Source organism: Calonectris borealis, chromosome 22 (genome assembly GCF_964195595.1).
Source record: "Calonectris borealis chromosome 22, bCalBor7.hap1.2, whole genome shotgun sequence".
NCBI classification, from domain to species: domain Eukaryota; kingdom Metazoa; phylum Chordata; class Aves; order Procellariiformes; family Procellariidae; genus Calonectris; species Calonectris borealis.
The window spans coordinates 9,984,124-10,011,978 of record NC_134333.1 but is presented as its reverse complement, the minus strand read 5'-3'; the positions used below and the strand labels follow the sequence as shown (position 1 = coordinate 10,011,978).

The window sequence follows — 27,855 nt, the reverse complement described above, 5'->3', positions numbered from 1 at the left end:
TCCTTCTCTTGTAGCATCTCTTCCCAGTACTCCTCCACTATGCCCTCACACTCAGGCAGAGACGGTAAGAACCTATCTTGCTACACGTATTTATAAAAAACAGCTTTGAGACCTGCTTTTAGAGCAGCTGCCAAACGGATGGAGTGAAAATCACTCCTCGGGCGTGCTGTGCCGCCTGGCTGGCTGAATCAGAGTGACAGCAGTCAAGAGAGCTCATGCGCATCTTACAACTGCTAACCACAGGAAAAAGCTGTCAGGAAGGGAAATACCTTGCACTCCTCTACCACAGGAATGATTTGCCTTAAATGGGCTTTGTGATTGAGCAGCCAGCGTTCTGGCTTTACACAGACCTGAAAAATCAAGCGATATCATACATTTAGGGAGTGTGCCTTTTGCCTTCTTGAGCTTTCCCATCAGCCTGGCCTTACCTCTTCCTAGCCAGTGTAGGGTTGCATTTTCCAGTACCTCGTGGAATTTCCCACATCTTCCTTAAGAACACGCAACATCTGACAATGTGTTAAGAAATTTCCCTCCTTCTTGCCCCCTGAATAATTGTCCTCCGCTTTTCTTTTGCAGTCATGACATCTTCCCGTCAGGTCCGCACAATCGTTGAGGAGGTGCAGGACGGGAAGGTGGTCTCCTCCCGGGAGCAGGTTGCGCTCACCACTCGCTAGGAGGGCAAGCAGCTCTGTGGACCCTCGACCCCAGGCTCCAGAGAGTGGCGAGCTGAACCAAGCGCTGTCTGAGGCCGTATGTGATGGGGTTGTGTCATAGAAAGCAGTCAGCTTCATTCATCTGCTCCTTCTTCCTGTTTTACCCTAATTTCTCGCAGATGCCATCATGCAGTCTGTACACGTTTAATAAAGCTTTTTTCCTTGTTCATGCAACTGCAGACTTGTCTGTCACTGATACTTGATCTCTCAAAGCCTCAGGGTGTGTGTTCGTGCCAGGGAAAGTCCTAAGAAACCACAAGAAGAAGCCAGCGAGAGGAGGGGAATGGAGGGATATGGGTTCCACTTGGAGCAAAAACAATTTGAGACAGCTTTTTCTACTGAACTCATTGCTCGTAAATACAGAGGACTGACTGAGACATAAACCAGATCAGTTTGACACAAAATGAAGGCAATGATGGGAGGATGATGCTTGAGGTCAACGTGCCACACGACTGATACTTAAAGCCAACAAAATAAAGCTCAGTTCTCTAACTCGTGGTAATATAAAGAATCACTTTAAAGTGAAGTTAAATTACTTCAACAGGACTACTACTGTCATATGTACCATTCCGAGACACGAGCACAACATCAGACTGGTTGGCAAATCTTATACATACATGCGTTCTGTCTGTCTTGATTGTCTTTAAATCACACTATTAGGCACATTGTACGAAATCTTTATACAGGTCTTTTCATGCTGCCCGAGGGCTGCACTTAACAGGTTCTAAAGTAACCATTGCTTAATCCGCAGAGGGATGAGTAGCAATAACTTTTTATCACTATGGCATCTAGTACATCACTGCTGAAATCCTTCTTGAAACACACGAGCTAGTTATCGTATGTCAACAACGTCTGCAGGCAAGCTGCCATTCAGGATTAGGTGCCGCAGCTTGTGCAGCCAGGTCCCAGCTCTGCCTTTGCCCACTCACTCCCTGGAGAGGGACAGAGGAACCAAAGGGTGCTGCGCTGGTCGCACATCCGCTGCACGTGTCTTGTGGGCTAGGTAGGAGAGGAATCATTTTAGACCCAAAAGCCTGATGGAATCACCTAGATCCAACTTCATGCTTTCTAGCCAGCGACACTTGGGAGCTCTGTCCAGTTTTGGATCATGGCCTCATGTTCGTCACCCACCTCAAGAATACAGAATTGTGCCTTAGACAAAAGGAAAAGGTAATAGTTTGTGGTAAGTCAGCTTCCCTTTGCTTATAATGATGTACAAGGGGCTTCTGCGGCTGAAGTTAAGCACGCTTGTCTCTTGGCTTATTACTGATGACTCATTCTCCCTCAGCCTCCACAAAGGCATTACCGTCCTTATTGGACAATTACAAAGGCACGCTCGCTGGCCTGAAAAGAGTTGATGATGTCATGCTGGGCATGACAAGACAAGCAAAGGAGAAGGAAAGTGATCGAAGAAGTGGGGAACCTGCCAGGTCTTTCCAGAAAAGGGAGTGTGAGGAGATGTTATCATTCTGTATTATTGTTTAGCAATCACAGAAAAGGATAGGAAATGAAACACAGACCAGAGTGCAGAGTTCATTGACTGTATCATGCTTTTCTCTTTGCTGGAATAACAGTCCTTCCTTGCAGAAATAGGAAGTCTTCCAACCCAAGTGAGCTAGAGCCATCTCAAAAATAAAAACTAGATCAAGCAATAATGCACTTTAGCATCAAGCTGTCTTAGACTTTATGGCAATGGGCAAGGGTGCAGGCTGGAAATTCTGATTAAACTGCAAATGTGCTGTTTTTTTGCCATCAGAAGAGAGTTGTTATATTTCAGTTGTAAATGGCAGCTTTTTAACTCTAGAGCCATCTGCAGAATGCCCCAAGTGTATGAATACAGAAAGGCTTTCTGAAAACCACAAACATTGTGGATTAAATAGAAGTAGGATGCTAAAAGAAGATGCCAATCTGAGAGTATCTGGCTCTGCTGGCAGCACAGCAAGGCATGGCCACTTCTGCAGCCAAAAGGACACAAGGGAGAGATTTATCAAGCAGCGTATTTAGTTGTCTTTGATATCTGTCACCCAGTGCTAAGATATCCATTTACATCTGTCAGCAGGAATGGCCTGAAATGAATACTTGAGAAGAGCTGGGAGAATAGCTGGGAGTGCTGACGGAAAGCCCAGGTTTGTAATCAGTTGATTCAGTCCCACTGGGAAGATCTTATCAGGGGTTTTCCCTATTCACCAACATATATTTGCATCAATGAAAAAGGCTTAAATTCTGCATACAGTTCCGCAGAACCCTATTATCACAGTGCTCTGAAGAAGGAAAATATCACGTAACTATTAAGAAATTTATTTTCTATTATTACTCTTTGCTACACACAGTTTCTATCTGTGAAACATGAACAAATTATCACATCCAAGAGATAGACAAACACTGCTTTTGGAGAGCATTTTTCAAATTTTCTGCAAGATGCAAGCACAACAAGAAAAGCCTGATTAGGATTCAGCAAGGAGTTATAGAAGCAAGTCCACAGCGAATAATGGTGAAATTTTAATGGACAACAAAACAAAAAAGGAAAAGAGAGCGTTCTTGAAAGGTATTTCATCAGCTGAGACACAGAGAGAAATATGTAGGATGTGCCAGTGTCAAACTTAATGTATAATAGTAAGAATACTTACGGTGAATAATACTTAAAATGAGTATCATGTTTCCGATATTTAAAGCTCCATGTTCGCATCAGACAGTTGTTTTTACAATGCCCTTGAGAAGAAGGATTACTGTTATTATTGTTTCCATCCTACAAAGCATGGAACTGAGACTCGGAGAAGCTGAATGATTTGCCTAGAGTGATTTGCAAAGCTGGGATCAGAACCCTCGAGCGTCTGGTGTCATCAGCGAGATGGAGATCAGTTTCGGTACAGCCAATAACATGCAGGAAAAAAGTGGAATGACAATTACATCAATAGCCAGATAAGCAAATACTTTGTATTGCTTATAGCAATAGCAAACACAAGAATTTTCCATAGGTGAAACACTGAAACTTAGCCGACGATGAGCAGACGGGAGCTAGGGCTGCTTGTAGTCCTCACTGCTGTATCAGGGCCTCCTGGCCAGGCTCTCCAAGCCAGAGGCCAGCCCTGCACAGGCTGGAGGGACCTACACAAGCCCAAGCGGGCGCGCTTCGGGTGCCAGACAGTGCCTGGCTCCCAGCTTCTCTACCCTGGCACTCCCTGGCGGTTGCTTCAAGCCCAAACCTGAGCTCGGGCTGGCAGTCACGCAGGGTGATGGACAGCAGCTCGGACTCCGGCAGGGACTCGGGGTTTGGTGTCGTGCCTGAGTCACCGAGTCTCCAGGGAAGTTCTCTGGGACGTGAAAAGAGCTAGAGACTTCGGGAATATTTGTAATAACGTGAAATGCTGGATCTCCTTCTTGGGGGCACGTTATACTTTCTGTACTTCATGTGCATTAAGAAACAGTCTTAAGCCTTAAAATATCCTGAGACTACCAAAGGACTTCCCTCTGGGGAAATCTAATCTTTCTCATTTTCATTGCTCTTTTGAACCTGATAATTTTGTGCAGTAGAAGATCCCTTGGGAATAACTCCACAGTGCCCATCCTCTACCACCATCCTGCTCTCCCCTATAAAGCACAGTACAAGACGCGAATGTAAAGCTGAAGTATAATTCCTTTCTTTCTGTTTTTTACAAAGCTCATTAAATGGGAACAGCACCTTTGCCTAGGGGAGGCTTTTCTGCTCATTTGTTACTTGAAGTAATAATTTTTCCTTGTCAGGCCTGCTGTTTCTGAAATGCCTGCTGGGAAATCCTCGTAAGCCATCATTTCTCTCCTCCTCTAACTCCCTTGGGGCACAACGTTGCCTGCGAGGGGCTCCCAAGTCAACCGAGGACGGATCATCAGAGGCATTGCCCGTGGCTGGCTACAAGGCTGTGGTGAGCAAATTTCCGTCTGCAGACTCCAGTCTGGAAGTCAATAAAAGTTAATTCTGGAAAGAGCCTTCCATTATTCATGTAGATACCGTCATTAACAGATCTCCTCATAAAAAAATGAAAATCTCTTTTAATAAAATGAGGACTGTAACTGCTGGCAGGTCTGGAGGTATGCTGTGGTGTAAAAGCAAGGGCTGGTTTTAATAAAAATTTCACATTTTGGAAAGGAAAAAAACTACCATGAAGAATAAACAAATCCAGTAAAATCAAGAGTGAAATTATTATTCTCCTTTTCAAAAGCTGTAGAAATTCTAATCACCTTTGGCTACAGAGACCTATGGCAAGGTCTGAAGTTCAAAAAGTGAGAAAGAAACGTGGACATCTCTGCTTAGTTTTCAATAATTGAAAAAAAACCCCCACTCATTAATGTTTTAATTTTTCTTATTGAAAAATGAAGGACTATGTATTTCTAATTAAATGAAATTAAACGTTAGCTCAGCATTATTTTTACAATTCTTGTAAGGGAAAAAGACAGATTCTGACCAGTCCTGCTCCAGCAGTGAGAGCCGCTGCAGGGCTGCTGCTGGGCTCCATGGCAGAGGTGCCTGATCCTGACCATGCCACAGCCTCCACTCAGGATCTCACCACCGATGAGGCATGCCATGGCACCATGGCACAGGCTTCACTTGCTAATTAAGCATGCAACAAAGGATGGACATACACAGAATCCACACCACATTTAAGGTGTTCTGGATTTGCAGTGTCAAGATAAAATCAAGACTAATGAACTTACCCAAATGGCATAAGCAATATTTCTGAAACAGGCTGCACCTGACGCATCCTTTATGTGATGTGTCCAGGTGACCTGGATGCCAAAACCAATGCTGAACACCACATGGGTGAAAGTCAGCCAATATTAGCATGGCTGTATTAATATTATTAATAAAATGAAAGATTCAGATGACAAAACATTTTAATTATTTCCCTTCTTCCTCAATGCAGCATTCCAAGACTAAAAAATAGGTTTAATATCTTTTTTAAATGAGCTTTTCTAGTGTCTTCTCTAAATTTAACACATTTCCCCTAGATTATATTTGAAGAATTTCCATGGTGTTGGTTGGAACTGGGTTAGACCTATACAGGATCAGGCTGCCTCTGAAATTCTCCATGTTACTGTTTTAGAAATCTTACGAAACATCTTATGTAGCTGCCCTCTCTTGGCAGTGAATGTTCATAGTTAACTGCAACATTTGGTACTCAGGAAATATCCTTTTCTCTTTCCTTTTGGATAAATATTTGAATATTTTGTCTACCCTCAAAAGCAGCAAAACAAATACCATGGGATCTCCCTTCTGGAAGGGGATGTTTTGATGCATGCAGAAGAAAGAGAAGTAACAAATAATCACTGGTACACTCAAGTGCAATGTTTTTCTTTGCACTCCAAGAGAAGAGCATTTCGAGGTCTAATGACCCAGACCCCGGCAGGTTCTCACTCAGCTGATGGCCACGCAGAATGGGACGGACCCTCGCTGCGGTGCACTTGCAGGGAGGCAGCGTGGTCCAGGGTGGTCTCCTGGCTCCGGTCCCAGGGACCGCAGGGCAGCTGAATGAGGGGGCACCCTCGCTTCTGGTCACAAAGGGGTCGAACAGGCTCCATCAGATAGGACGGCTTTCCCACAGCTTTCACTTTCCGGGTAGACTTGCCCACGTCAGGGATGGATAATTGCTATGGTGTTTCACTCCCCAGGCACTCTCGGGTATCGTCGTTTTTTGTGTCACTGTTGTCTAGCTGTCATCACAAGTCAGACCTGATGATTCAGGAAGTAACATTTTTGATGTAGTTTTGAAACACGCTTCTGTTAACCAAAGCATCTTTCTGTTGTGGGATTTCTGGAGACAAACGCCTTTGGGGAAATATTTCCTGCTGAAAAAAAAAATAGTACTAGCCAGGTCATAAGGAGGAAGAAGAAACAGCCCTTCTCCGGTGGCAACATGCACAAGGAATGGTATAAATAGAGGACTGTGGGGACAGAGGGATCACAATCGGATCCCGCAGCAATCTGTGCAGCTTGCCTTGGGCTCCAGGTTGGATCCTCGCGCTCTCACTATGAGCTGTGCCGTCAGGCAGGTCGTTACTACCTGTTCCCAGGGCAGGAGCAGCGCGGGCAGCTCTGCGGCTGGTAGTGGAAGAAAGGTCTCCTCCGCCTCCTCGGGAAGACACGCTGCCTATGACTTAGGTGGCGCGGCTGGCAATTTTTCTGGTGGCAGTTTGAGCGAGGGATTACTTGGGAAGCAGCTGAGCACCGGCAGTGCTACCGGTGGGAGCTTTGGAGCTACCCAGAGGGCTTGTTCTACCCTTGGATTCAGCGGTGGAGGCCTCTGCACTCGAGGCATTGGTGGTGGTTTCAGCAGGGCTAGCGCTGCTTGCGGTGATGGGATCTTATTCGCTAACAACGAAAAGGCGACGATGCAGAACCTCAACGACCGCTTGGCCTCCTACCTGGACAAGGTGCGACTCCTGGAGGGAGACAATGCCGACCTTGAGTGCAAGATCAGGGAGTGGTACGCCAAGGTAGGGCCCAGCTGCGAACCACGGGACTACAGCTGTTTTCATAAGGAAATCGAAGACCTTCAAAACCAGGTAAATCAAGAAAATTCTAATATTTCTTTGGGCTTTGCTTTCACATGTGGATAGACCAGTGTCAAATGGCAGAGGCAATAGCTATGTCTCTGGAGGTGCCCATGAAGCAATAGTTTATATGAAACGGACGGTTTGTGGGAGGAGGACAGTGCATTTACAGAGAACTGGAGTTTCAGCACAGCCTGCTCCACCAAGCTGGCACACAGGTTTCCCCACTGTAATGCCATCTAACTGATTAATAATCCAAATACAGGGAATCATTATAAAATAAGTGGGTTGCATTACCCCAGGTGGATGTTTCCTGCAGGGCATTCTGTAGCCAGAGGAAGCCGCAAGCCCAAATCTCCCTCCTGCATTTTCTCTTCCAGATCCTCTGTGCAGCCATGGAGACTAACAAAATCCTTCTAAATATTGATAACAACAGGATGACTGCTGATGACTTCAGAGTGAAGTGAGTACGGTCCTGTGCTGGACTGAGGGGTTCACACTGCCCGTGGAAGGGTAGGTGAGCGATGGTGATGGGGAAATCCTAACACACTGCTGCCACATTAAAATGCAGATCTCTGTGAAAGGCATGGATACCATTGACAATGTTCATAGCATCGCATGCCTGAAGCGAGAGAAGAACTTGGTCCCAAGTTTTTCCCCACAAACTCAACTCAAACTCATGGGCTTGCCGTGGTTTACTGACATGCTGACCTTTCTTTGTTGCCTGTGGCTTAAGGTACGAGACTGAATGTGGTCTCCGGCAAAATGTGGATGCAGACATTTGCAACTTACGCCCCGTTCTGGATCAGCTGGCCAGCTGCAAGACCGACCTGCAGCTACAGTGTGAGGCTTTGACTGAAGAGATGTGTTGTCTCAAGACAAACCACGAGGAGGTTAGATTGCCCCTTACTCTTCGAGAAATGAGAAGAAAGAAGGAAAGTCCCCCTGAGTGTGAATATTACTGATATGGCGCACATATTCTCTGCAGGAAATGAACTGTCTGAGGAAACAAGCGACTGGAGATGTGAGCGTGGAGGTCAACGCCTGTCCTGGCCCAGACCTGAGGAAGATCCTGGAGGATCTGAGGTGCCAGTATGAAACACTGATGGAGCGCAACCGCAAAGAGACTGAGCAGTGGTATGCCTGCAAGGTACTATATACATGCAGAGCTGTACCCTACTCTGTCTGTTGGGGGAAAAGGGAAAAATGAGAGATTAAGAACACTTACTGGAGATGTCTTAATATCAGCAATTCTGTCATGGATGTGCTCAGCATCTAGTTGTACTGCCCACTTTCAGTGCTCTTCTGTTCATGGCAGAGGGGCCACCGCATGGTGTTGCAGGAATAAATGGGGGGGCTTTAGATTTGGAAATACTCAGGTGCACTGCAGGGGGTGCGCAAGCAGTGTGGAGAAGTCCCTGCCACGACGAGATGCTGTGGCGAGGTGAGGAAAGGGCTGCTCTTTTCTAACTTTGCAGGTGGAGGAGGTGAATCTGGAGGTCATCACAAGCAGCCAGGAGATAGAGTCAAGCAACAAACAGGTCACTGAGATGAGACGCCAGCTGCAGGCCTTGGAAATCAATGTACAAGCCCAGCTCACCATGGTAGGTGATGCCACTACGATTCACATCTCAGACTCCCCAGCCCTCTTTAGAAAGCTGCATGACCAGAATCGTACCTGTAACCAGACAGGCTAAGCTCGCAGCATACCCAGGTACCTTTGTGTTGTTTCCATTCTCAGAAAGAAAACCTGGAATCCTCTTTGGCAGAAACCGAATGTCGCTACAACAAATACCTGGCTGAGCTACAGAGCCAGATCTCCTGCGTGGAGCAGCGGCTGGCTGAAATACGAGCAGAAATGGAGTGCCAGAACCAGGAATACAAGACCCTCCTGGACGTCAAATGCCGCTTGGAGCAGGAGATTCAGACCTACCACTGCCTGCTGGAGGGGGGACAGCACGACATCATGTACGCAGACTGCAGGCAGACCTGGGCACAGTAAAATCTCTATGCTTTGGCTTACAGGGATATGAAAATTCGTGATACAAATGGTAAAGGCAACACCATGGTGAGGAACCAGTACTGACCTGTTACCAGACAGGGCCTATTAGCAAACCACGAGGCATTTGCGGATTTGGCTCTGATGAATGTCCAGAGACCGTTCCCCGGTCTTGGGCCAGCGAAAGCAGCCGAGAGAGCCCCCAGAGCTGTCCCAGCCACCTGGGCAAGGTGCAGCACCGCAGCTCGTTAAAGGGCGGTTTTCACTGTGAGCTGGCTAAGGTCTTTGATGAACGCTGTCATTTAACTGAGTTTTATTGGCTTTGCCACAGCTAGACAGGATTAGGTACTGGCAGTTAAATTAACTGAAACAATAAATTATCTAAACATTTTCAGTTTCATACAACAATTTTAATTAAAGTTTTGGGAAATTTAATTTGTATGCAAAACAGTTGGCTCTGCCCTGCCTCCCATTGCCTGAGATTTTGAAACAATGAGGCATGCTGTTAATCTCATAAATGGCTGCACACACACATAACCGGCCTGAGCACCCACCCGCTCCATTAGTTTGGAAAAAGAGGTATTTTAATGGTGGTGCCCTGAGGTGGGCTCTCCTGGACTCTCCAGTCCTAAATTAGTTACACGAAAAATCAGTTCTTGTTCCAAAATGCCAGTTGCAATGGATGAAATGACACTGTTAGAGCTTGTCTCAGAGCCTCGGTAATCCTGAGTGTGTCAAGATGGAAAAGCAATAGCTCTCAACAGACAGGCAGGATGGAGGATGTGCTAATTGTTGCTCTTAATGACTCTGACGGTTCAAAGGGGAAATGGCCAACAGTGACTGAAGAGACATAGCTAAAGCCAACCCTACGAGTAGCTCCAGGTCACGGGGCAGATCTCCAGGGCGTGAATGTTACCAGCGCTGTCTCCTTTCCACAGAGGGCCAGTGGGAAGAGGAGTCCCTGCAACATCAGCTGCAAGAAGTGGTGGGCTTAAAGCCAGTCTGTGTCAGCCATGCCTGCCCTAAGCCTGTGCGCTCTGGGTGAGGATGTGCAAGGTGAGGTGTCCTCTGGAAGCCTGTGAATGTGACCGTGAGTTGCTTCTTTAGTCCTGCTAGGTACCTGGGGAAGGGGAGGATGAGAGATCTCCAGGTTTTTCTGGGTGGTGAAGAGACGCTGGAGACAGTTTCTTTTCCTGGAGAGAGGCAGTGCATGGAGTCAGACATGCAGGACTGCGGTTGTGGCTGTTGGTGGTGGAGCACGGGGATTAATCAAGCTATGGTAGAAAGCAGTGGCAAGGGATGCAGCTACGGGGCATTTATAAAATTATGCATAGAAAATATGTTTGACACTGGGGGGTTACTAGTAGTAAAAGTGTTTAAATAAGACTTTCAGCATGAAAATGAGGAACTGGCAGGGGGAATCAGTCAGTCACGAGTCTTTCAACAAGCCTATAAAATTAAGCAAGCTAGGGAGAAGAGGGAAAAGAAAGGTCAGTACAAGAGCAAGGGGGATGTCAGAGAAAGGCATGGCATGCAGATGAACCCCCTGACAAAGTAATGCTTCCTGCTCTCCCTCGGCAGGTCACTGCAGACAAGAGAGCTTCCCTGCCAGCCCCACTGCACACCCCCCTGAGGAGGTCTCTCGAAGAACAAACTATTTGGAAAAAGCAAGGCAAAAATAACCTGACAGTTCTCAGTTCTGCTTATAGCTCCAGTCAGAAGGGACTTTGCAGAATGGCTGCCTTCCTGCCACCCACGCTGCCTGCTGTCTTCATCCTCTGATGCTGCTTTGATCCAACCACTGGTCTTCACTTGGGCTAATCTGTTTTGCGGTCAGTTGTCTAACAACTACCAAAGCTTATCTCTAATAAAACTTTGCTACTACTGACACAACCTTGAACCTGAGAAATAATTTCTACAAGTAAATTAACATACAAGTCTTTAAAAAATTGTTACGCAGATATCATATCATATTTATTATACACCTTTGGTTAGAAATCCACCTTTGATCTATATCCACAAAGCAATCATTACAAGGAAAAAAGAAAAATAACCAATGTTCCCATCTGCCACACTCTCCTGCTGAATTCAATGGCTGCAGGATGGTGATGGAGGGGCAGCTGCAGGAGGATGGAGGAAAGGGACCAGCTGATGCTGTGGAAAGGGACATTGGCTAATGTGCGGAGGAGGAAGCATAAGCTAAGACATGAAGTAGAAGGTGAGGAGGAAAGAAACATTCAGGGCGGCTGGACAGAGTACAGGGAAGGAGTTTCGAGGCAGTCTGACTGACAATCTTCTATTGAAAGAGACTTCTGAGCGAAAATCGAGTTTTCATTAAAGTAGGTATGTGCTAATATAATATAATATAATATAATATAATACACAACACCTTTGAGTTATTATGAATGTGCAGTAACAGGATAAAATCAAGAACAACAAGTTTTCCCAAATAATACTGAAGTAGTAATTTTGAAAGCAAGGCTCTGCTGGACTTGACACACCCTTCTGGTGGAGGAAAACAATTCCCAGAGAAAATGCTAAATAAAGAACCTCTAAATGGATTTAAAAAAAAGGCAAACAGGAAGAACCAGCTGGCAACATGTGGGAAGATAAAAGGGTGAGCCAAATTAATACGTGGGAGAGAATTTTTTAAAAGTAAGATACAATAAACAGCCAGAAAAAAAAGATGCTGGTATTTTATAACCACAGAGAAAGGAATTACAAACACATTCAGGAGCACAACTGCATTTTGCAGCTTGTGCAAGCAAAGACTCAAGATCCAGCCTGCCCCTCCTTACTGGTAGCAGTACCTAACAAATGCGTCAGACAGGCTGTGAATGGTGCTTACAATCTTTGCTCCTCATTATGCAGCTCTTTTTCTTCTTCTGTAATGAAATATTGGAAGGGGTTTGACGACTAACCTTATACAGAGGTCTAACGTGAAGGCTTCCAACATAAAGACTTCAGGGGACATGATGAGTCTTAATTAGTGTCCATTTCTAAAGAAAGAAACAGCTCAGATATTTCTGGAATGACAACATGGGACAAGCCAAAGCTTGACCACAGACAGCTATTCTCTCGGCAAAAATCACGCAAAGATGGACTGTTTGTAGCCAGTTTTGTTTCTTGCTCTGAGCCTTTGCTCTGCAGCAAGCCTTGTCTGCTCATGTGTCACCTCTCGTGCTCTAAGCTTTCAACTCCACATCGCACATCATGTCTTTACGGAGACGGCCGCACCAGCACAGAGGGCCAGGGGCTAAGCAGCCCAGAGACCCGGTCCCGCTGTCCCTTTGGGGGATGGCCTCTCCCCAGTCTCTGTCCAAGTGAGACACAGTTGTTAGCCCTGGGGGGGGTAATTGCTCTAATGAGCTTCTGGACAAGGCTCTGTATTAAATACTTTCTCTACTAAGTTCTCTATCTCTTATTCCTGCAACACTGTTTATACTGTGCATTTCAGTATTATTTAACCTGCCTCAGTGTTTACACAGCACCTCTAAGGTCACCGCATTAAATGCAGCGCAGAAATAAAAAGATGTCTTCCCTGCCCAATGAGTTGATAACCTGGACAGTGATGGGAAACGATGACTGTGGAAACAGCATAGGAAGAGACGGGAAAGAGAAGATAAATGAAGTGCAGAGGACGCAGAGCATGGGCCAACAGGACAAGAAGTGACCTGGGACATTGGCTGCAGCCTCCTGCAGGCAAACTTCTGTCATATTCCGCATACACAGCCACTCACACTAGCACATAGGTACGGCAGCTTGTAAGAGCGAGTTCTTTTATTTTCTAATGTGCAAATCTTGTAAAGCAAGAATGAATGAGTATCTCAAAGACAGACAGAGACTTAGGCTGAAGGTATAAGATTCAGAGAAGAATCTAAGGATAAAAAGCACAAGGATGGGTGCTGCAGAGAGAAGAGGGGGAGTTTTATCAGCACTCAGGCTGGTAAGCAGAAGCTATAAGCACCATGACCAGTAGATGAAATATACTGTGATTGCTCTAGCAGATATGGTCTCTGTCTCACAGAGAGAGCAGACACAGGTGAATTACAACACCATCAGAAAAAATCCCTGAGGAGTGAACATGCCAGAGGTTTAAGACATCAGTGAAGAAACAGAAATAAAACAACTAGTTTTGCAAATTGCCAATGCTGGAAATCAGCCATGAGTTAAGGACTGCACTGCATAAGCAATTATACCTGATTACAGGCACTATGCTTTTTTAATAGTAGGCCGTATTCTGGTGTGATGTATAAACTATAATTTCTCTATAAAAGTCTATTTTATAAAATACGCAGACAGGTACAGTCTCACTCACACCCATAGTAACTCTCTGTGGGGTTTGTATTTGTGTTTAGTAGCTTGTGTAACATTTATAAAGAATTATATAGAGGAGTAAACTACTACTATAATCAAGCAGGAGATTTCTCAGCTCAGTACGCTGAATAATATAATTTAAACTGCCAGTATGAACCACATATTGAGAGTGTATTGAAATTAAGAGACTTTTTAGTAAAAGTATGAAATAAAGATAAAAAGACGACACTCTGGGGAGGCTCTGGCTGGCCTACACCTTTGGCTGGCTGTCTCTATTGTACCACTGTACGGTATCTGAGCGCAGGAAGCACCTGAATACTCCAGTTCTGCCTGTCAGGTTCTGGTTTGACCCAGGCGGCTCTGCCAGCACGGACTGCAGGCTAAAGCCTTGTTTTTCCTCCCGACCTGCACTGCACTCAGCTGTCCATGCAGGAGTGAAATTGCTGTACTTTCGTACACCCATCAGTATTCCAATCTATCCTAATACAAATTCTCTTGTACTCTTCTTTGCCATGATAATCAGTAGTGCTTCCAGAGATGCAAATGCTGGGAAGTCTGGCTGCACCGTCATCATCTGTTAAACGCTGGAAGGAAATTAAAACCCTTCACAAAATGAATCAGGGAAGATTGTGAGCTTCAGTAGGAAGAAATCTGGTTCTGTCCACCTCCATGTTCTGCTGAACTTCTACTTCATCGTTAGCAAATCTTCAGAGGTAGTTTGAAGATGTGAATAGTCAGCAAGAAAGAAACAGAGTAATCAGCTTGGTCTCTGAGGCGTATTTAAGACCTAGGATCATGCTGTTACCAAACTCATTGTGATAATTATTTCACTTGCCTTACAGGAATTTTGCTAAACGTGGTGGTATAAACCAATGAGTCATTCGCCAGAAAAAAGTCATGGTCTGCATTTGAAAGATGGGAGCATGAGGTCTGGAGCCAGCTCAGTATCACATCAAAGTAGTGTTTAATAAGTGGTGCCTAATGGCTATTATGCAAATTATTAATGGTAATTACAAGTGACAAGATAAAATCATATTCCAGTGTGGTTGCACAAACATCACTGAAGCAATGCTTATGAAAGCAAAGTTCTGTCAAATTAGACACACCCTTCTTGTAGTTGACACAAGAAAACATTATCAATTTTGATAAGTAAAGCGAGCAGAGCGTGGAAGAGACAGGCTGACATTTTGCAAAAAGGCTGTGCACCGGGACAGTCGCAGTTCCCACAGGACCAAACTCCACTGCCCACAACATGACTTGAAAATGTAACATCTCCCGCCTCCTCCTGAGCTGCCCCTACGTGTCAATATTTACACTTATTACCTCTTCGTCCACTTTCAGATCTCTTGTCTTTTCCATAATGCCCACAAGACTTAGCAGCGTTTGCACTGACATTTTGCTGAGACCGCTGCTAATCACGCTGGCTAATAGCCTGTCATTGCTTCCTTTACTTCCATCTGTATGAAACCATCTGTTTCCTCCTGTCTTACATTTAGGTTGTAAATCCTTTTGGGATGTTTTTATATCTTAAACTTGCAGTGTCCTTTCCTATGCATTGTTCTGCCCCAAGGCTATGCTCCTAGGCTACAGGAATACAAATAATAACAAAAGTGGAGGGAAAGAAATCAGTCCAGTGGGGAGAAAAGCTGGCACTGATGGATGTTTCAGAGCAAGATGGTGGCTCACAGCTAGCGAAAGCAGAGAGCCATATAGCCAGCAAAAACACACACACACGCCTCTGCCCGGTGCATGGCGAGGTCTCAGTGCCGAGCCTCGGAGCCCTGACACGGTCCTAAGGAGCAGGGCAATACCACGCTGCCTGGAGTGAAACTGCCACGCGGCCGTGCAAGCTGCCCAGCTGCCAGCAAACACAGCTGCAGCTGGCCAGCACACGAGCGAGAGAAAAAATCAAACTGGTTTTAAAATACGGTCTGGTTAGTCAGGGACTGGCTTTTGGATGCATTTGCTGTATCAGTCCCATGTTCCATGTCCCAGTGAAACTGGCAGGAGCCCAGTAAAGCTCCAAAGAATGCAATTATATCCCAAATATGAGTACTTTGGAAGAATTGTATGATCATTTCTAATCCTCACTGGTAAAATATGATTCAGTAGCCTGTGGACCTTTCAGCCAGGACATGTGTAAAAGGTTGTTCAATGCTGCAAACCAGTTTGTTTTGTAGAGCAAGACCTAGTCCTTCTTCCTATTAGGTAATTGCTGAAAGAATTGTAGGTGCTCCTTGCCCACCTGTAAAGAAATGTCCAGTATCTGCAATATCTCCTCCTAAACCTAAGACTCTGCAAGGGAAAGAAAGGCAACCTCAACCCAGAGAACTACTCTCTGTAGATTGCTATTAGGTAACTTCTGAAAACCTACACAGCAGAAGCAAAGCTCCAAGCAATCCAGGCATTATATTAATTTCTGTTGGCTCTTAGAGCCACACCCTGTCTTCAATTAAATTCCTCAAAATGAATGAAAGGCAGATTTACTCCCTGTCCTCCTTTTTGCTCATGATTTTCACTATTGTGAGTCTAGGCTGTGTGGGGAGCACGGGGGATGTATTTCCAGGGGGAAGATGGACTTGTATTTCAGGCACTGCAGTCTCAGCTAGGAATCTGAGCTCTGACAGACTCCGGCTCTGTCCTTGAGCAAGTTATTTCACTGAACCATCCAAATAATGAATATTCTAGGATGCTGCCAGCCTTGGGTAGGCGTCTTTTTATCATTTCTGATCTAAGTAAAGAAATAAATTATCTCACTGGAGAGTGGAGAGGCCTAACTTATGCTGGTGAGAAGACGATCACATCTATATATGCTTGGGGACACTCTCCTACCATGGTGACAGAAGCCACCTAGCTGCACACATAGGACGCCTTCCCACCAGTAAAGGAGAGGTGGCTGAGCGTATGAGTGTAGGTTTTCTCTGCCCTTCCTCCGGAGGTGATGGCTGCTCTCAGAGCTCCCTGTCAGGTGTCACACTCACCGCCAAAGAGGATTTATCACAACTGCTCCTGTAAACATGGACATACTTGAGTCAAAGGTTACTTGTGAGTAAGAGTTTCTTGGAAATTCCACCCTGTAGGGAACAGAAGCCTCTGTCCCCTGGAGAGCAGAATATCCTCTCATTACAGCAGTCTGCTGGAGAAAGATACTTGCACTGGCGGAGCCAGTTCTCCGAACACTCCTGTGGCTATTGCTTGCCTGGTTTTGGAGATCGTGCTCCCATGACAAGCTAGGCTGTGCTAACGCCTGCTATTACTCTGACAAACTCAGTTAAGAAATGCGGAAAGCTTTTCTCCTTCTTATTTTGTGCTCAGCACGATCTTAGTAATGGCAAAGACCTGCGGGATCACATCTCAGTCCATCCAGGGAACTATATACATATATATCATCGCCCATGGATACTCCCTTTCCTGTCATCTCTTTCTTTATCTATGATCGCCACAAATTGAGGCAGCATGGACAGCAATTAAAGCAATTGGAAAATAACTTCAGAGAAATACTTCATACACTTCAGCTTACATCAGGTCTGGGGAACATCTAGACACAGAGATAAACGGGACTTCCAACATTTAGCAGGCCTGATCTTCGCAGACTGTGAGCAAGTTGACTTCTTGTGTTTGCATGACCAGAGAAATGTAAGCCACAAATGGGGAACTAAACCCACGGGGGAATTACCCCAGTGATTTAAGAAATCTCACAGTAAAGCATGTATTAGACCTAATGTCTGTCATTGTGCCAGGTGACAGACATCTACACCACGATATTCCTGATCTTTTCACTACTACGGTCACTATTATTCACACTTTTCAGAAGTGAGAATTTATATTAATTTCCCATTTTTGTTCCATGGACTCTACCATAGGATGTGATATAAAAATGTTTATTGGACTAAGAATAAAATAAATACAAATTAATAAAAGATAAAAGGCACTTTGATGTTATAAATACCAATGTTTCTTCTTTGTACATAATCTAGGGCAACTTTTTTTCTTGACTTGTTGTAAAGTTTGCATCATACAAAAAGCTGATGACTCATAAAACATTATTTTACTTTTTGGAATAAGCTGCTGACATGTAAAGTATCTTCCTTGTGAACTGGGATTTCTAGAGGGAAACTGCCTATGGGCTGTTTATTCTTGGCATAAACAGCAAGACTAGCCAGCCCCGTGGGAAGAAGAAACACCCTATAGGTGACACCCCCTTTGGAAGGTATAAATAGAGATCTGCGGCAACAACCAACCTGCAGTCTGATTCAATATCAAGCTGTGCATCTTGCTTTGGGCTTTGGGTTGGATCTGCAGCTGTCCTCAAAATGAGTTGTAGTATTAAGCAGACAACTGGCTCTCTCAGGGGCAGGACCAGCGGTGGCAGCTGTGTTATTGGTGGCGGTGGTGGTGGTGGAGGAGCACGGATCTCCTCAGTCTCTTCTGGAAGATACACGACTTGCGGGATAGGTGGTAGCCGAGGGTTTTCTGGTAGAAGCTACTGTGGTGGTGTGAATTACGGAGGAGGACTGAGCACTGGCAGTTTGGTTGGTGGAAACTATGGAGGTGGCTTAGGAGCCGCTGTCCTCGGAGGATGTTCAGGCATTGGATTCAGCGGTGGCAGTGCTCGCTTTGGCGGTGGCATTGGAGGTGGCCTTGGTATCGGTCTTGGTGGAGGGGTAGTTGGAGGGGGGTTTGCTGGTGATGGCTTTCTTCTTTCTGGTGATGAAAAGGTTACCATGCAGAACCTTAACGACCGCCTGGCTTCTTACCTGGACAAGGTGAGGTGCCTGGAACAAGAAAATGCTGACCTGGAGTGCAGAATCAGGGAGTGGTATGCCAAGCAGGGCCCTTTTTGTGAGCCACGGGACTACAGCTGCTATTATAAAGAAATAGAAGATCTTCAAAATCAGGTAACATCATTTCTCAGCTGCTTTCTCCATTTTAAGCTTCTCCCACAGTGTCGGTTCACAACTTAATGCAGTTATCAAGAGTAACATTTCATTGTTGTAAAATGCTTTTTGTAAACAGCCATTAAGACAACTGCCTGTAGAAAGCCCTAGAGCTCAAAGGTAAAAACCGTGAGTGTTGGACTGTTTCCATTGCTTTTATTCATCAGATGTATTCAAAGGGTAAAATGTTATGTTCATGGAATACATCTGGATTGGCTCAGTAGTCTTTCTGAATTAGGTTTGTGCCAAGGTGTTTAAATAGATATATGCCAAGAAAGCAACTAAAAGAGAAATAAATAATGGGTCGCATTAATTTGCCTGAATCTATTTTATTCTGTCATCAGTCTTGCAGAATTCCAGTTAAACATTATTTCCTTTTTTTTTAAAAGTTTACTCTTTCATATACAATTGGGAAATACAGGACATCTAATTAAAAATAAGAATAAGAGAGCATTGCCATAAAACATTTTGAGTATGCAATTTAAAATTAAAAACATTTGTTTGCAAAGTGGGTTTGGCAAAAATTCTAGCATGTCAACGCACAAAGAAGAATAAAGTGAAAAGAATCCAGGAAACAGACAGAATGAGACAGACTTATAATTAAGTCTTGAAACAAAGCTTTTAAGTCTCTTACCCATGAAAGTAAGATTTAGATGTAAAGGGTTAGGTGGACTGTGGCAGATGCTGGACAACACTAATTATACCTCCCTAACTGTCTGCATCTGAACCACGTATTTTAGCATTTTAGTGCCTCCACCGTACGAACACTCACCCCTGTGACTGCCACGCTCCTCACCTCCCCCACGCCTTCTACCCAAGATTAAAACAGGGAAAAAAAAGAGAGAGAGAGAGGTTAGGTCTGGTAGCAGCAGTCAATGGGGACACTTGAGCCTGAGGATACAGCGAAGAGACTTCAGGAGTGAATATTCTTTTTCCAGATTGTCTGCGCAACCATAGACAACAACAAGATCATTTTGAACATCGATAACAGCAGGATGACAGCCGATGACTTCCGAGTGAAGTGAGTACCCCTTGGCACACAGCTGTCCCCTTCCCCGGTCACCCCACTCCCGCTCGCAGAGCCGGTGAGAAGGAGCTCCCAGACCGGTCTCCTGTGATCCTCCGGTCAGGACAGGCTGGAGGCCATGTAGAAAAGCTCTTTCATCCGTTGCCTCTAGAGCTGCATTAATGAGTGGCAGTTCCAGGATGGAAAATCTGGGAGAACGAGATGTTTTTCTGTGGAGATTAGGGTTCTTCAGAAGGCAGGAGGGATCCACAGACAGGGAGCAGTGTGGGTTCACCTGAGCTGCCATTCTGGCACGTGGTGTCTTTCAAAGGGGAAGCTTTTGGTTTTTCTTGTTGGAGCGCAGAAACATGGTGAGTGACACCTTCGCCCCAGTGAAAAAGCTCCAGAAAAGGCAGACTGAGGGCAGATTTGACGGAGCAAGCCTCAGACCGCTTTTCTTAGCGTCCTGGGAGGCTAGTTAGGAAAATACTGTAAGAAAGATGAAAAAAAAAGGTGGTGTCAGACACTGACTACACTTTCCTGCTTTCTTTCTCGCCCTCAGGTACGAGACGGAGCTGGCCCTGCGCCAGAGCGTGGAGGCTGACATTAATGGCTTACGCCAAGTCCTGGATCAGCTGACTCTCTGCAGGTCTGACCTGGAGGCACAGCTGGAGTCGCTGCGGGAGGAGCTCTGCTGCCTGAAGAAGAACCACGAGGAGGTAGGGTCCTGCCCCCCTCGTGTCAAAAGCGTTGCTTCACGCAGGATGCATCACCCTCCCTCTCCGTGGTCCCCACCCCTGGGGTGCTGGCTTATGGAGGGGCACGTGGTTAATGGAGATGATACATACGAACTAGGAGCTGCGAATGCCCAGCAGAGAGGGTCTCTGCCAGGGGCTCTGCTCTTCCCTACAGGGAACAAAGCTCCCTCATTTTTTTCCTTCTTTTTAAAAAATGACATGATCTGGGTGGTGTTTCCAGGAAATGAACTGTCTGAGGAAACAATCGACTGGAGATGTGAGCGTGGAGGTCAACGCCTGTCCTGGCCCAGACCTGAGGAAGATCCTGGAGGAGATGAGGTGCCAGTATGAAACACTGATTGAACGCAATCGCAAAGAAGTTGAGGATTGGTATGAGTGCAAGGTGAGTAAATTTACTCAGCTCTGACTTTCCCAGGCTGACACCCAGGCAATGGTTCCACAGTGATTTATTACATGTTAAAACCACGCAACATACTGTAACAGCGTTCAGCATTGGTTTACACTGACACAGGCGATACTGCCACTCCGCGTCCTTCTCATGGGGTGAAAGGAATTGCTGCATGTTAGCGAGACTTGAGGTGTGAGCTCTTTACAAAGCAGTAAGTAGTGAGAAGAGCTGGACAGCAGTACTACTGGAAGAGCAAGAGGAATGACAAGCAGGGTTTACACTCCATTAGGATGAGAGAGTTCACTCAAAGCTTTCTCATTTCATGTTTTTTTGCTAGCTTCTCTGCTCTTTCCTTAATACTTAATCTGACTCATATTACACATTCCCTGAACACCTTTATTCTGGATTGGTGATTTTCAGATTGAGGAGGTGAATCGGGAGGTTATTACAAGCGGTCAGGAGGTAGAGACGTGCAACAACCAAGTCACCGAACTAAGACGCCAATTGCAAGCTCTGGAAATCGATCTCCAGGCTCAGCTCAGCCAGGTGGGTGGTGAGCTGGTGCAAAGCTCAGCCGTCTCACAGGTGCACTTTGATGTAAGAATTCGTAGTTAAATGGGGTGTTTCTCATGCCTGTATTTGTATCGTGCCACATGTCACTCCTCAGAGGGACAACCTGGAATCCTCGCTGGCTGAGACAGAGTGTCGCTACAACAACCACCTTGCTGAGCTCCAGAGCCAGATCACATGCGTGGAGCAGCAGCTGGCTGATCTGCGTGCAGAAATGGAGTGCCAGAACCAAGAGTACAAGATCCTGCTGGACGTCAAATGCCGTCTGGAGCAGGAGATCCATACATACCGCTGCCTGCTGGAAGGTGGACAGCAGGACCTTATGTAAGCAGGCTTGAGGCACACCAAACGATACAATAAAATACCTGTGTCCTGGGTATTTTAACCTAAAAGCAAAGTGAGCAATAGCTGGAGGCACTGCACAGCTCCTCCACCCTCACTGACCTGTTCTAGCTGCCTGGTAATCAATGGTGATAATCTGCTTCCTTACCCTGTGCCAGCCATTGCCACAAGAAGAAAGGTCACTGCCATATTCTGCCAATTTTATGCCAAAGAGGAAAACAGATTGAAGGCAGTAGGGACAATGAACAACTACAAACTGTAGTTCTAGTTTATCTGACATTTCCTTCACTAAAATGTTATTTTCCTGTTCCCTTAGTCAGCAAGGAGGAATTGGTCAGTCTTCGGGTCTAGGAGGAGGAGTTGCAAGAACAAGTGGAATAGGAGGAGGGGGTATCATTAGGACAAGCCACACTTACACTTCATCTTCCCAGATGCCATCCTGTGCAGCTGCGGAGATACAAGGTAAGACCTGCAACACTCTGCAAGATTTCCAGAGTCTTCTCTATTCTAATGCAACAAGGCCAGGCAGCAACAAAGGTCTTTCCCACATAGCTTACAGGTGCTATTTGAAGGTTTTATTGTGAGGCTACTGGGAAAATATATGATGGGAGGCCACAGAGGAGTGGCTACAACAAGTGCTTTCAGGAGCTGTGACTCTGCTAGGAAGCATGAGAACTGCAAAAAGGGAGGAGGGGGAAGAGGGATAGAAAGGAGAAGGAGAGAGTCAGCAGGCAGGAAAGCTGCAGAGAACACGCAGAAAGGACTGACATGAAATCTGGGACAAAGGAAGGAGTAGGAGAAAGCAGAGTGCTTTCAGAAAAAAAAGCAGGAATCATGGGAATACTGGCAGAAAACTACCAGTACTATTTCAGGGGCAAAGTTCCAGCCAAACTGAAAAAGAAAGAAGGAAATATGGCGACAGTTGGTCCAGGAGAATGAGTGTGAGCAGGGGCATTGTTCTGGCAAGGACCCTGATGCGGTTCCCTCATCCAGATTGCTGCTGGTGCAATGTCTGCAGCTTCCACCATTTGGCATTTTTATGTAAAAGGGCAAACCGTGCTCAAGCTAGCTACAAATCCCATCTGTCTGACTGGCAGGCAACAATCAGACCTTTCCAGGAAGGACAGTATTTATCTGAAATTCTAATTGAATTGGCTTGTGAAATAATCATGTGTATAGAATGACAGTGTGGGAAAGAATCTATTTTTGCTGTAAACAAAGTAATGTTTCCTTTGATCTCTCCAGTGCCTTGCAGAAGGATTTGTGATTAAGCAGAGAAATGAGAATATTCAACAAGAGAACCCTGAAGCAGAGCCATGGATAAAGAGAGAGAATATTTACTGTATGCCTCTGCAAAGAGCAAGGAGCGTGCTCTTTTGTATTACTCAGCAATGCTAAGCAACGTGTCAGCGGGATAAGCAGAGCGTTGGGCCACATTCTGCTATATTTTGCTATTTGCTTTTTCCAGTCTGTATTGCTGCGTGTGCCCAACCACCATGACTATTGCTGGAGTTAACCAGTAGTATGATCACTAATGTACCTGCTGGTGAAAAAATGTCTCTAATAAAACTTTGCTTCTGCCTGATGCAATCAAGAAACCTGGGTCTGGAAACTGAGTTCCTTTAGAAAATCAGGTGCTGATCCATGCACAAAGGTCACCTAAACTGGTCAGGATCATACGCCACTGGGAACAAGGCTGCTCTACCAGTGGAAGCCAAAGAATGGCCTCGCTGACCTTGCAGGTCTTGCCCACCTCCCCCCTGTCAAAGCCTGTAGCATACGTTGCCTGTTCCTGCATGACATCCTCCATGGTCTACACAGACAGCCAATCCAGGAAGCCTGTGTGGTTCCCACACAACATTGCGCTAAAACACAATTTTAGAAAAATTTTGAAAGTCAGTGATGGAACATCTGGAGACAGATTACCTCGGCCCCAGTCTAGTGCTGACACATCTGGGCTGTGCCCGCTCATACTTCATCATCCAGCTTGGGGATTGTGATTAAGCTGAAGAGGAAATCTTGGTCTCCACAACTGATTCAATTTCTGCTGACATGGCTTATATTCTGACCTAGCCCTTTCATTTCATAGGAACCTTCCCATTGGGAAAAGGACTGGAGGCAAAAAGTTTATTTCCTATCTATTTTCACATAGTGACTGAGTCATTTACTGGTCATCCTTCCATTTCAAAGAGTTTCAACCTGAACATCAGGAACTTTTGAAAAATCATCTTTACATTAAACATACCTTCTTTGGCGAAGGGAGAGGGCAGGATGGGAGTTGAAAAAGTGCAGCTCAACAGAGAATACAATGGAGAAAAAAGCCAGCTAGGGCCTTTGGATACACAGAGCCATTATGTCTTAAACCTCACAATCAAGGCAAAGATCACTCTCTCCTTTGTGCCTCGAACAGCAGCCGCGTAGCTGATGCTGAGTCAGTGTGGACTGGCATCGTAGTGTGCATGCGTCCTGACACTGAGCTGCCTAGAGAAGCGAGGGCAGCAGTTCGGTAACTCAGGGCCCTGGAGCACTTCTGGTGGGTGCAGCCATGGGAAATGGCCATGGTGAGCTTGCAGAGTCATTCTGGGTTTGGAGACTTTTCAGTTGAAAGCCATTATGAGCCGGAGGGTGTTTTGAGGATTAAATTGTCTGTTGGTCCAGAAAACCAAGCAGTGATCGGTTTTACATGTCCACTCCACGCTGCAGGTTCACAGCTAAACCAGAAGCACTGTATATGGCTGCTGTTATTTCTGGTACACTGTGATGTGGCTATTACAGAAAGAGTCATATTCACTTATGAGATGACCTGGCAAAGCAAAACTCCTGGTTACTCCTTTTCTGTCAAAAGCTGGAGCTTATGGAACAGCCAGCCTTGGGGGAGGAGGAGAACGGGTACAAAGACAAAAACATTTCAGGACCATATATACAGTGTAGTGTGGCACACTTTTCTAGCATCAGTTCTTTTATATAGACACCAATTTCTCTATTGCTACAGAAATAGACTTAACACAACCTAAAACCTTCCAGGAAAGCAGCATCTCCAAGCCCAGAGGTAGCAAGTGTCTGAAGAAGCTCAATCGTTAATGTATCAGTGAGCAGGTGAAAGGTGTCCTTCTCCTGCTGTAAAAGACCATGGAGAGAAGATGTCTCAGTGGTATTTCTTTTATTTCATCTACCAGACACTAAACCGAATAGTATCCAGGGTCTCGAGCGAAATAAGAAAATGCAGCACTGGAACAACTGCAATAAAGATTCAGAAGAGTGGCCATAGTTAGAAGTTTTTAAACCAAGACTCTACATCAGTCGTCTTTAAAGATCAGTTCCAGCCCTACAGAAAGTCCCAGACTTGATGCAGAAATCTCTCAGTAGATGTGTAAGGCCAGTGCTTCACAAGAGATCAAAAGAGTTACTTATCATGGTTATAATGGCAAATTTCTATTGGTTGGACTCCTCTGTGTATGTTCCAGTTGTTCTCACAGCTCTGGCTGAGAAGTTGGAAAGCGGATCTTTCCCTTTTCCGTTCCCATTGTCTTCTCCTGCCTTGTTCAGTGCAAAGACAGACAGTAAGATAACCCACTGCTGCCCTTTTCTGGCCTCAATCCTTTCCAATCTACCAGTCCTCGCACTCTCATTTCTAAAAATATAAAGATACTGTACTGACACTCTTCCAGTTTTCAGTCTTCTGGAAACTCCAGGCCACCTACAATATATAAAAGCTTGCCGCTTTCTTCTGGGAGCCCCAGCTGATTCTCACCAGGTCTGGGCTGGTCTCCCTCTCTTGCGAACTGCTGCTGACATCTAGCTGCTCCACCTGATTCCCTCTATTCATATCAAAGGCCTTCCCACCCTTCCCACCAGGTCCGGCAGGTGCAAAGCATGCACTTTCACAAAGGAGCTGTCCTAAATTCCTGAGAGGTGAAGGAGACCTAATGACATGGACAGAAGGACTCTAATGTTCCAGACTTTATGAATATGCCTCTGGAAAGCCCCCAGGGGTGTACAGACTCACTCTTAAGACACTGTGATGTTGTTTGTGGACCTACAAGTTGGGATGCGTCTGGAAAGCAGCTCATGAGAAGGTAGCTTGTGATAAACAGTTCCCCAGCAGAAAACACCCTGGAAACAACCCATATATTAAGGAGCTGCAAATTATGGAGCTGCAAACCTTGGGCTGGAAACTACATTTCCATGAGATTTCCATATTTCTTTGTGCTAATGAGACAGACCCAGGAAGCTTTTGAGTTCAAATAACTGAATGAAAATAGCAGGGAAAGCTTAATTTATTTTTTAAGGTCTTCAGAACAATTATTTAATTTTATTTTAGCCTAACTAGTGCACCCATTTCCTGAAGACAAAAAGGTAAAATAGCAAGAAAGAGAGAAAGCGTGTGCCATGCGAGGATTCTGGGCAAAGGCGCCTGCTGAAGACCTGCAGCAGAAAGAGGTGGATCTAATGGATAAAGTTACAGGCCCACAGGGGACCAATGTATCACAGAAGAGCAGGAGCCATCCTCTCTGCTCTCCGCAATAATTACTGCAATAGGCATGTAGACATCCTCCACTCCCACAAAGGAGTAAGTCATTCCATGTTTCTGCCTGCATTATTCTGATGTGCTCAAATGATAACTGTGGAGCAGAGGAAGGAGTGCGTGCTCACTCAGAAAAGATGCTTGCTGCAGACAGCTATTGGGAAACTCCTGAAGAATCACAGCAGGCCAGGCAAAGCTTCAAGCCATGCAGTATTACGTCAGTTTCGGTTTATTCTTACCACCACACCCTGACTCCAATTATGTTCTCCAGTCCTAGTAACGAAATCCAGGTATTCCTTCCCATACACAATAACTTTATTAGCGTTTTTACCCATTCTGAGCTTTGCTCCTTTGTATTCAGGGACTGAGTGGAGCACGACTTGGAAGGAAGGGCAGGCTGACATTCAGGCACTGCAGTCTGATACAGGAGACCTAGGTTCAACTGCAGACTCTGCCAGAGGCGTGCTCTTTGTCTTTGAGTAAATCACTTTGAGCAAGTCTCTCCACACCTCTGTCTCCAGCCTGCTGGAGATATCACAGGAATGCTGCTGGCTTTCATTGTGCTGGATAAGCAACATCCAAGGATGCAGAGATAAGGGAAGGCATCTTTTCAACAGAAATAAGGAGGATAAGAGCAATAAAATGATGGGCAAATCCATGAATACTGGGATAATTCAGTCCTTCAGTAAATGGTATTATTTACTTGCCATAATAATAGCTATTCCAATCCACAATCCTGACACAGAGTGAGGATTTGAGCAGGAGTTTGATCTCGCTTGTTCCCTGGTGAAGCAGGCTTGGAGAATTTCTTACAGTGAACGGTTAGTTTCAGAAAGCTGTGGAACGCCTGTCTCTTGCTCAACGGCCAGTAGAAACAGGCTGTCCCAGAGAGAAGGCCATTGCTCTTGAGTCTTAGCAAAACATCTCATGAAAATGAGCTTAGCCTGAATTTTGATGTCAGAAGAGTGAAAGGATTCTTACTTTTTAATTTCTCTGCCTAGTTAAGATTTGGAGATATCAGCGATAGAGAAGAACGTCTAGTTTTTACTTAATCCATCTTCTCCAAGCCGGTGTAGAACTGTATTGGGCAACAATTGCTCTGCCAGCTTTATCAGCAATTCTGTCTTTATATTTCCTAGGACAGTAGTCCCAAACCTCTTATTAGAATGCAGCACATACTGACAGAGAAATTGCCCATAGGATGTTTCCACTCCCATCCACCGTTTCAAAACACCCATCCTTCCCCAGCGACAATCACTATCCATAATGATGAAAACTGCAGAAATATCTTTCACTGAACAACAGGAAATATTTAAAGTACTTTTACCTTACTTTACACTCTCCACATAAAGAAACAAATCTTTTGTGAATTACTGGAGAGCCGCGATCATATATGAAGAACCTTTCATCCATGTCCATTAAGAGATCACTCCACGGTCTCACTTGACTCGTAGCAGAGTGTTCTGGAGTTGTCATTTTGCCAATGGAGAGACTTAAAGGTTAATCTCTGTGTCTCTGATCTTTCCACAAAGTTCTTACATCATTCCTCATACATCATTCGAGAGTCAAACTTCGTATTTATTCTTTCTTTTTCATCTTACATATTCCAACATCAGCACCTTGCATGAAAACTGCTTATTCAACTCAAAATAAAATGAAAATAAATTAATGAGAGATAAAGAGCTCTTTGATGCAATAACCTTTAATGATTTCTTCCTGGTATATAATTTAGGACAGTGTTTTTCCTGGCTTAATGTTGTAAAGTTTGCATCATA

The 27,855-nt window shown here is 45.1% G+C and overlaps 3 protein-coding genes and 1 long non-coding RNA gene across 4 annotated transcripts in view; 3 read left to right on the top strand and 1 right to left on the bottom strand.

Annotated features, from left to right (window-relative positions):
- The window catches only part of LOC142091979 (keratin, type I cytoskeletal 14), a 5,289-nt gene extending 4,409 nt beyond the window's left edge, over positions 1 to 880 (top strand). The window contains exons 7-8 of the mRNA XM_075171632.1: positions 15 to 64; positions 577 to 880. Of these exons, the coding sequence (XP_075027733.1) occupies positions 15 to 64; positions 577 to 674 (148 nt within the window). The 3' untranslated portion in view covers positions 675 to 880. The remainder of the gene's footprint in view (positions 1 to 14; positions 65 to 576) is intronic.
- Positions 1 to 27,855, bottom strand: part of LOC142091998 (uncharacterized) — a 167,679-nt gene that overhangs the window by 9,756 nt on the left and 130,068 nt on the right. The gene's annotated exons all lie outside the window — the stretch shown is intronic.
- LOC142092154 (keratin, type I cytoskeletal 19-like) lies at positions 6,717 to 10,263 on the top strand. The gene is made up of 7 exons (XM_075171894.1): positions 6,717 to 7,250; positions 7,619 to 7,701; positions 7,975 to 8,131; positions 8,227 to 8,388; positions 8,717 to 8,842; positions 8,980 to 9,206; positions 10,176 to 10,263. The coding sequence occupies exons 1-7, from the start codon at positions 6,717 to 6,719 to the stop codon at positions 10,261 to 10,263; spliced, it is 1,377 nt and encodes a 458-aa protein (XP_075027995.1).
- LOC142091980 (keratin, type I cytoskeletal 19-like) lies at positions 17,868 to 22,826 on the top strand. The gene is made up of 8 exons (XM_075171633.1): positions 17,868 to 18,452; positions 19,430 to 19,512; positions 20,060 to 20,216; positions 20,476 to 20,637; positions 21,064 to 21,189; positions 21,311 to 21,537; positions 21,872 to 22,017; positions 22,801 to 22,826. The coding sequence occupies exons 1-8, from the start codon at positions 17,868 to 17,870 to the stop codon at positions 22,824 to 22,826; spliced, it is 1,512 nt and encodes a 503-aa protein (XP_075027734.1).

What these genes read in the sequence shown, in the direction of transcription:
- LOC142092154 (XM_075171894.1), top strand. Translation starts at nt 6,717, where the DNA reads ATGAGCTGTGCCGTCAGGCAGGTCGTTACTACCTGTTCCCAGGGCAGG. An exon ending in TCGAAGACCTTCAAAACCAG is followed by an intron (nt 7,251 to 7,618) that starts GTAAATCAAGAA and finishes TTTCTCTTCCAG; the next exon opens with ATCCTCTGTGCAGCCATGGA. An exon ending in AGCAGTGGTATGCCTGCAAG is followed by an intron (nt 8,389 to 8,716) that starts GTACTATATACA and finishes CTAACTTTGCAG; the next exon opens with GTGGAGGAGGTGAATCTGGA.
- LOC142091980 (XM_075171633.1), top strand. Translation starts at nt 17,868, where the DNA reads ATGAGTTGTAGTATTAAGCAGACAACTGGCTCTCTCAGGGGCAGGACC. An exon ending in AGGATTGGTATGAGTGCAAG is followed by an intron (nt 20,638 to 21,063) that starts GTGAGTAAATTT and finishes GGTGATTTTCAG; the next exon opens with ATTGAGGAGGTGAATCGGGA. An exon ending in TCCAGGCTCAGCTCAGCCAG is followed by an intron (nt 21,190 to 21,310) that starts GTGGGTGGTGAG and finishes GTCACTCCTCAG; the next exon opens with AGGGACAACCTGGAATCCTC.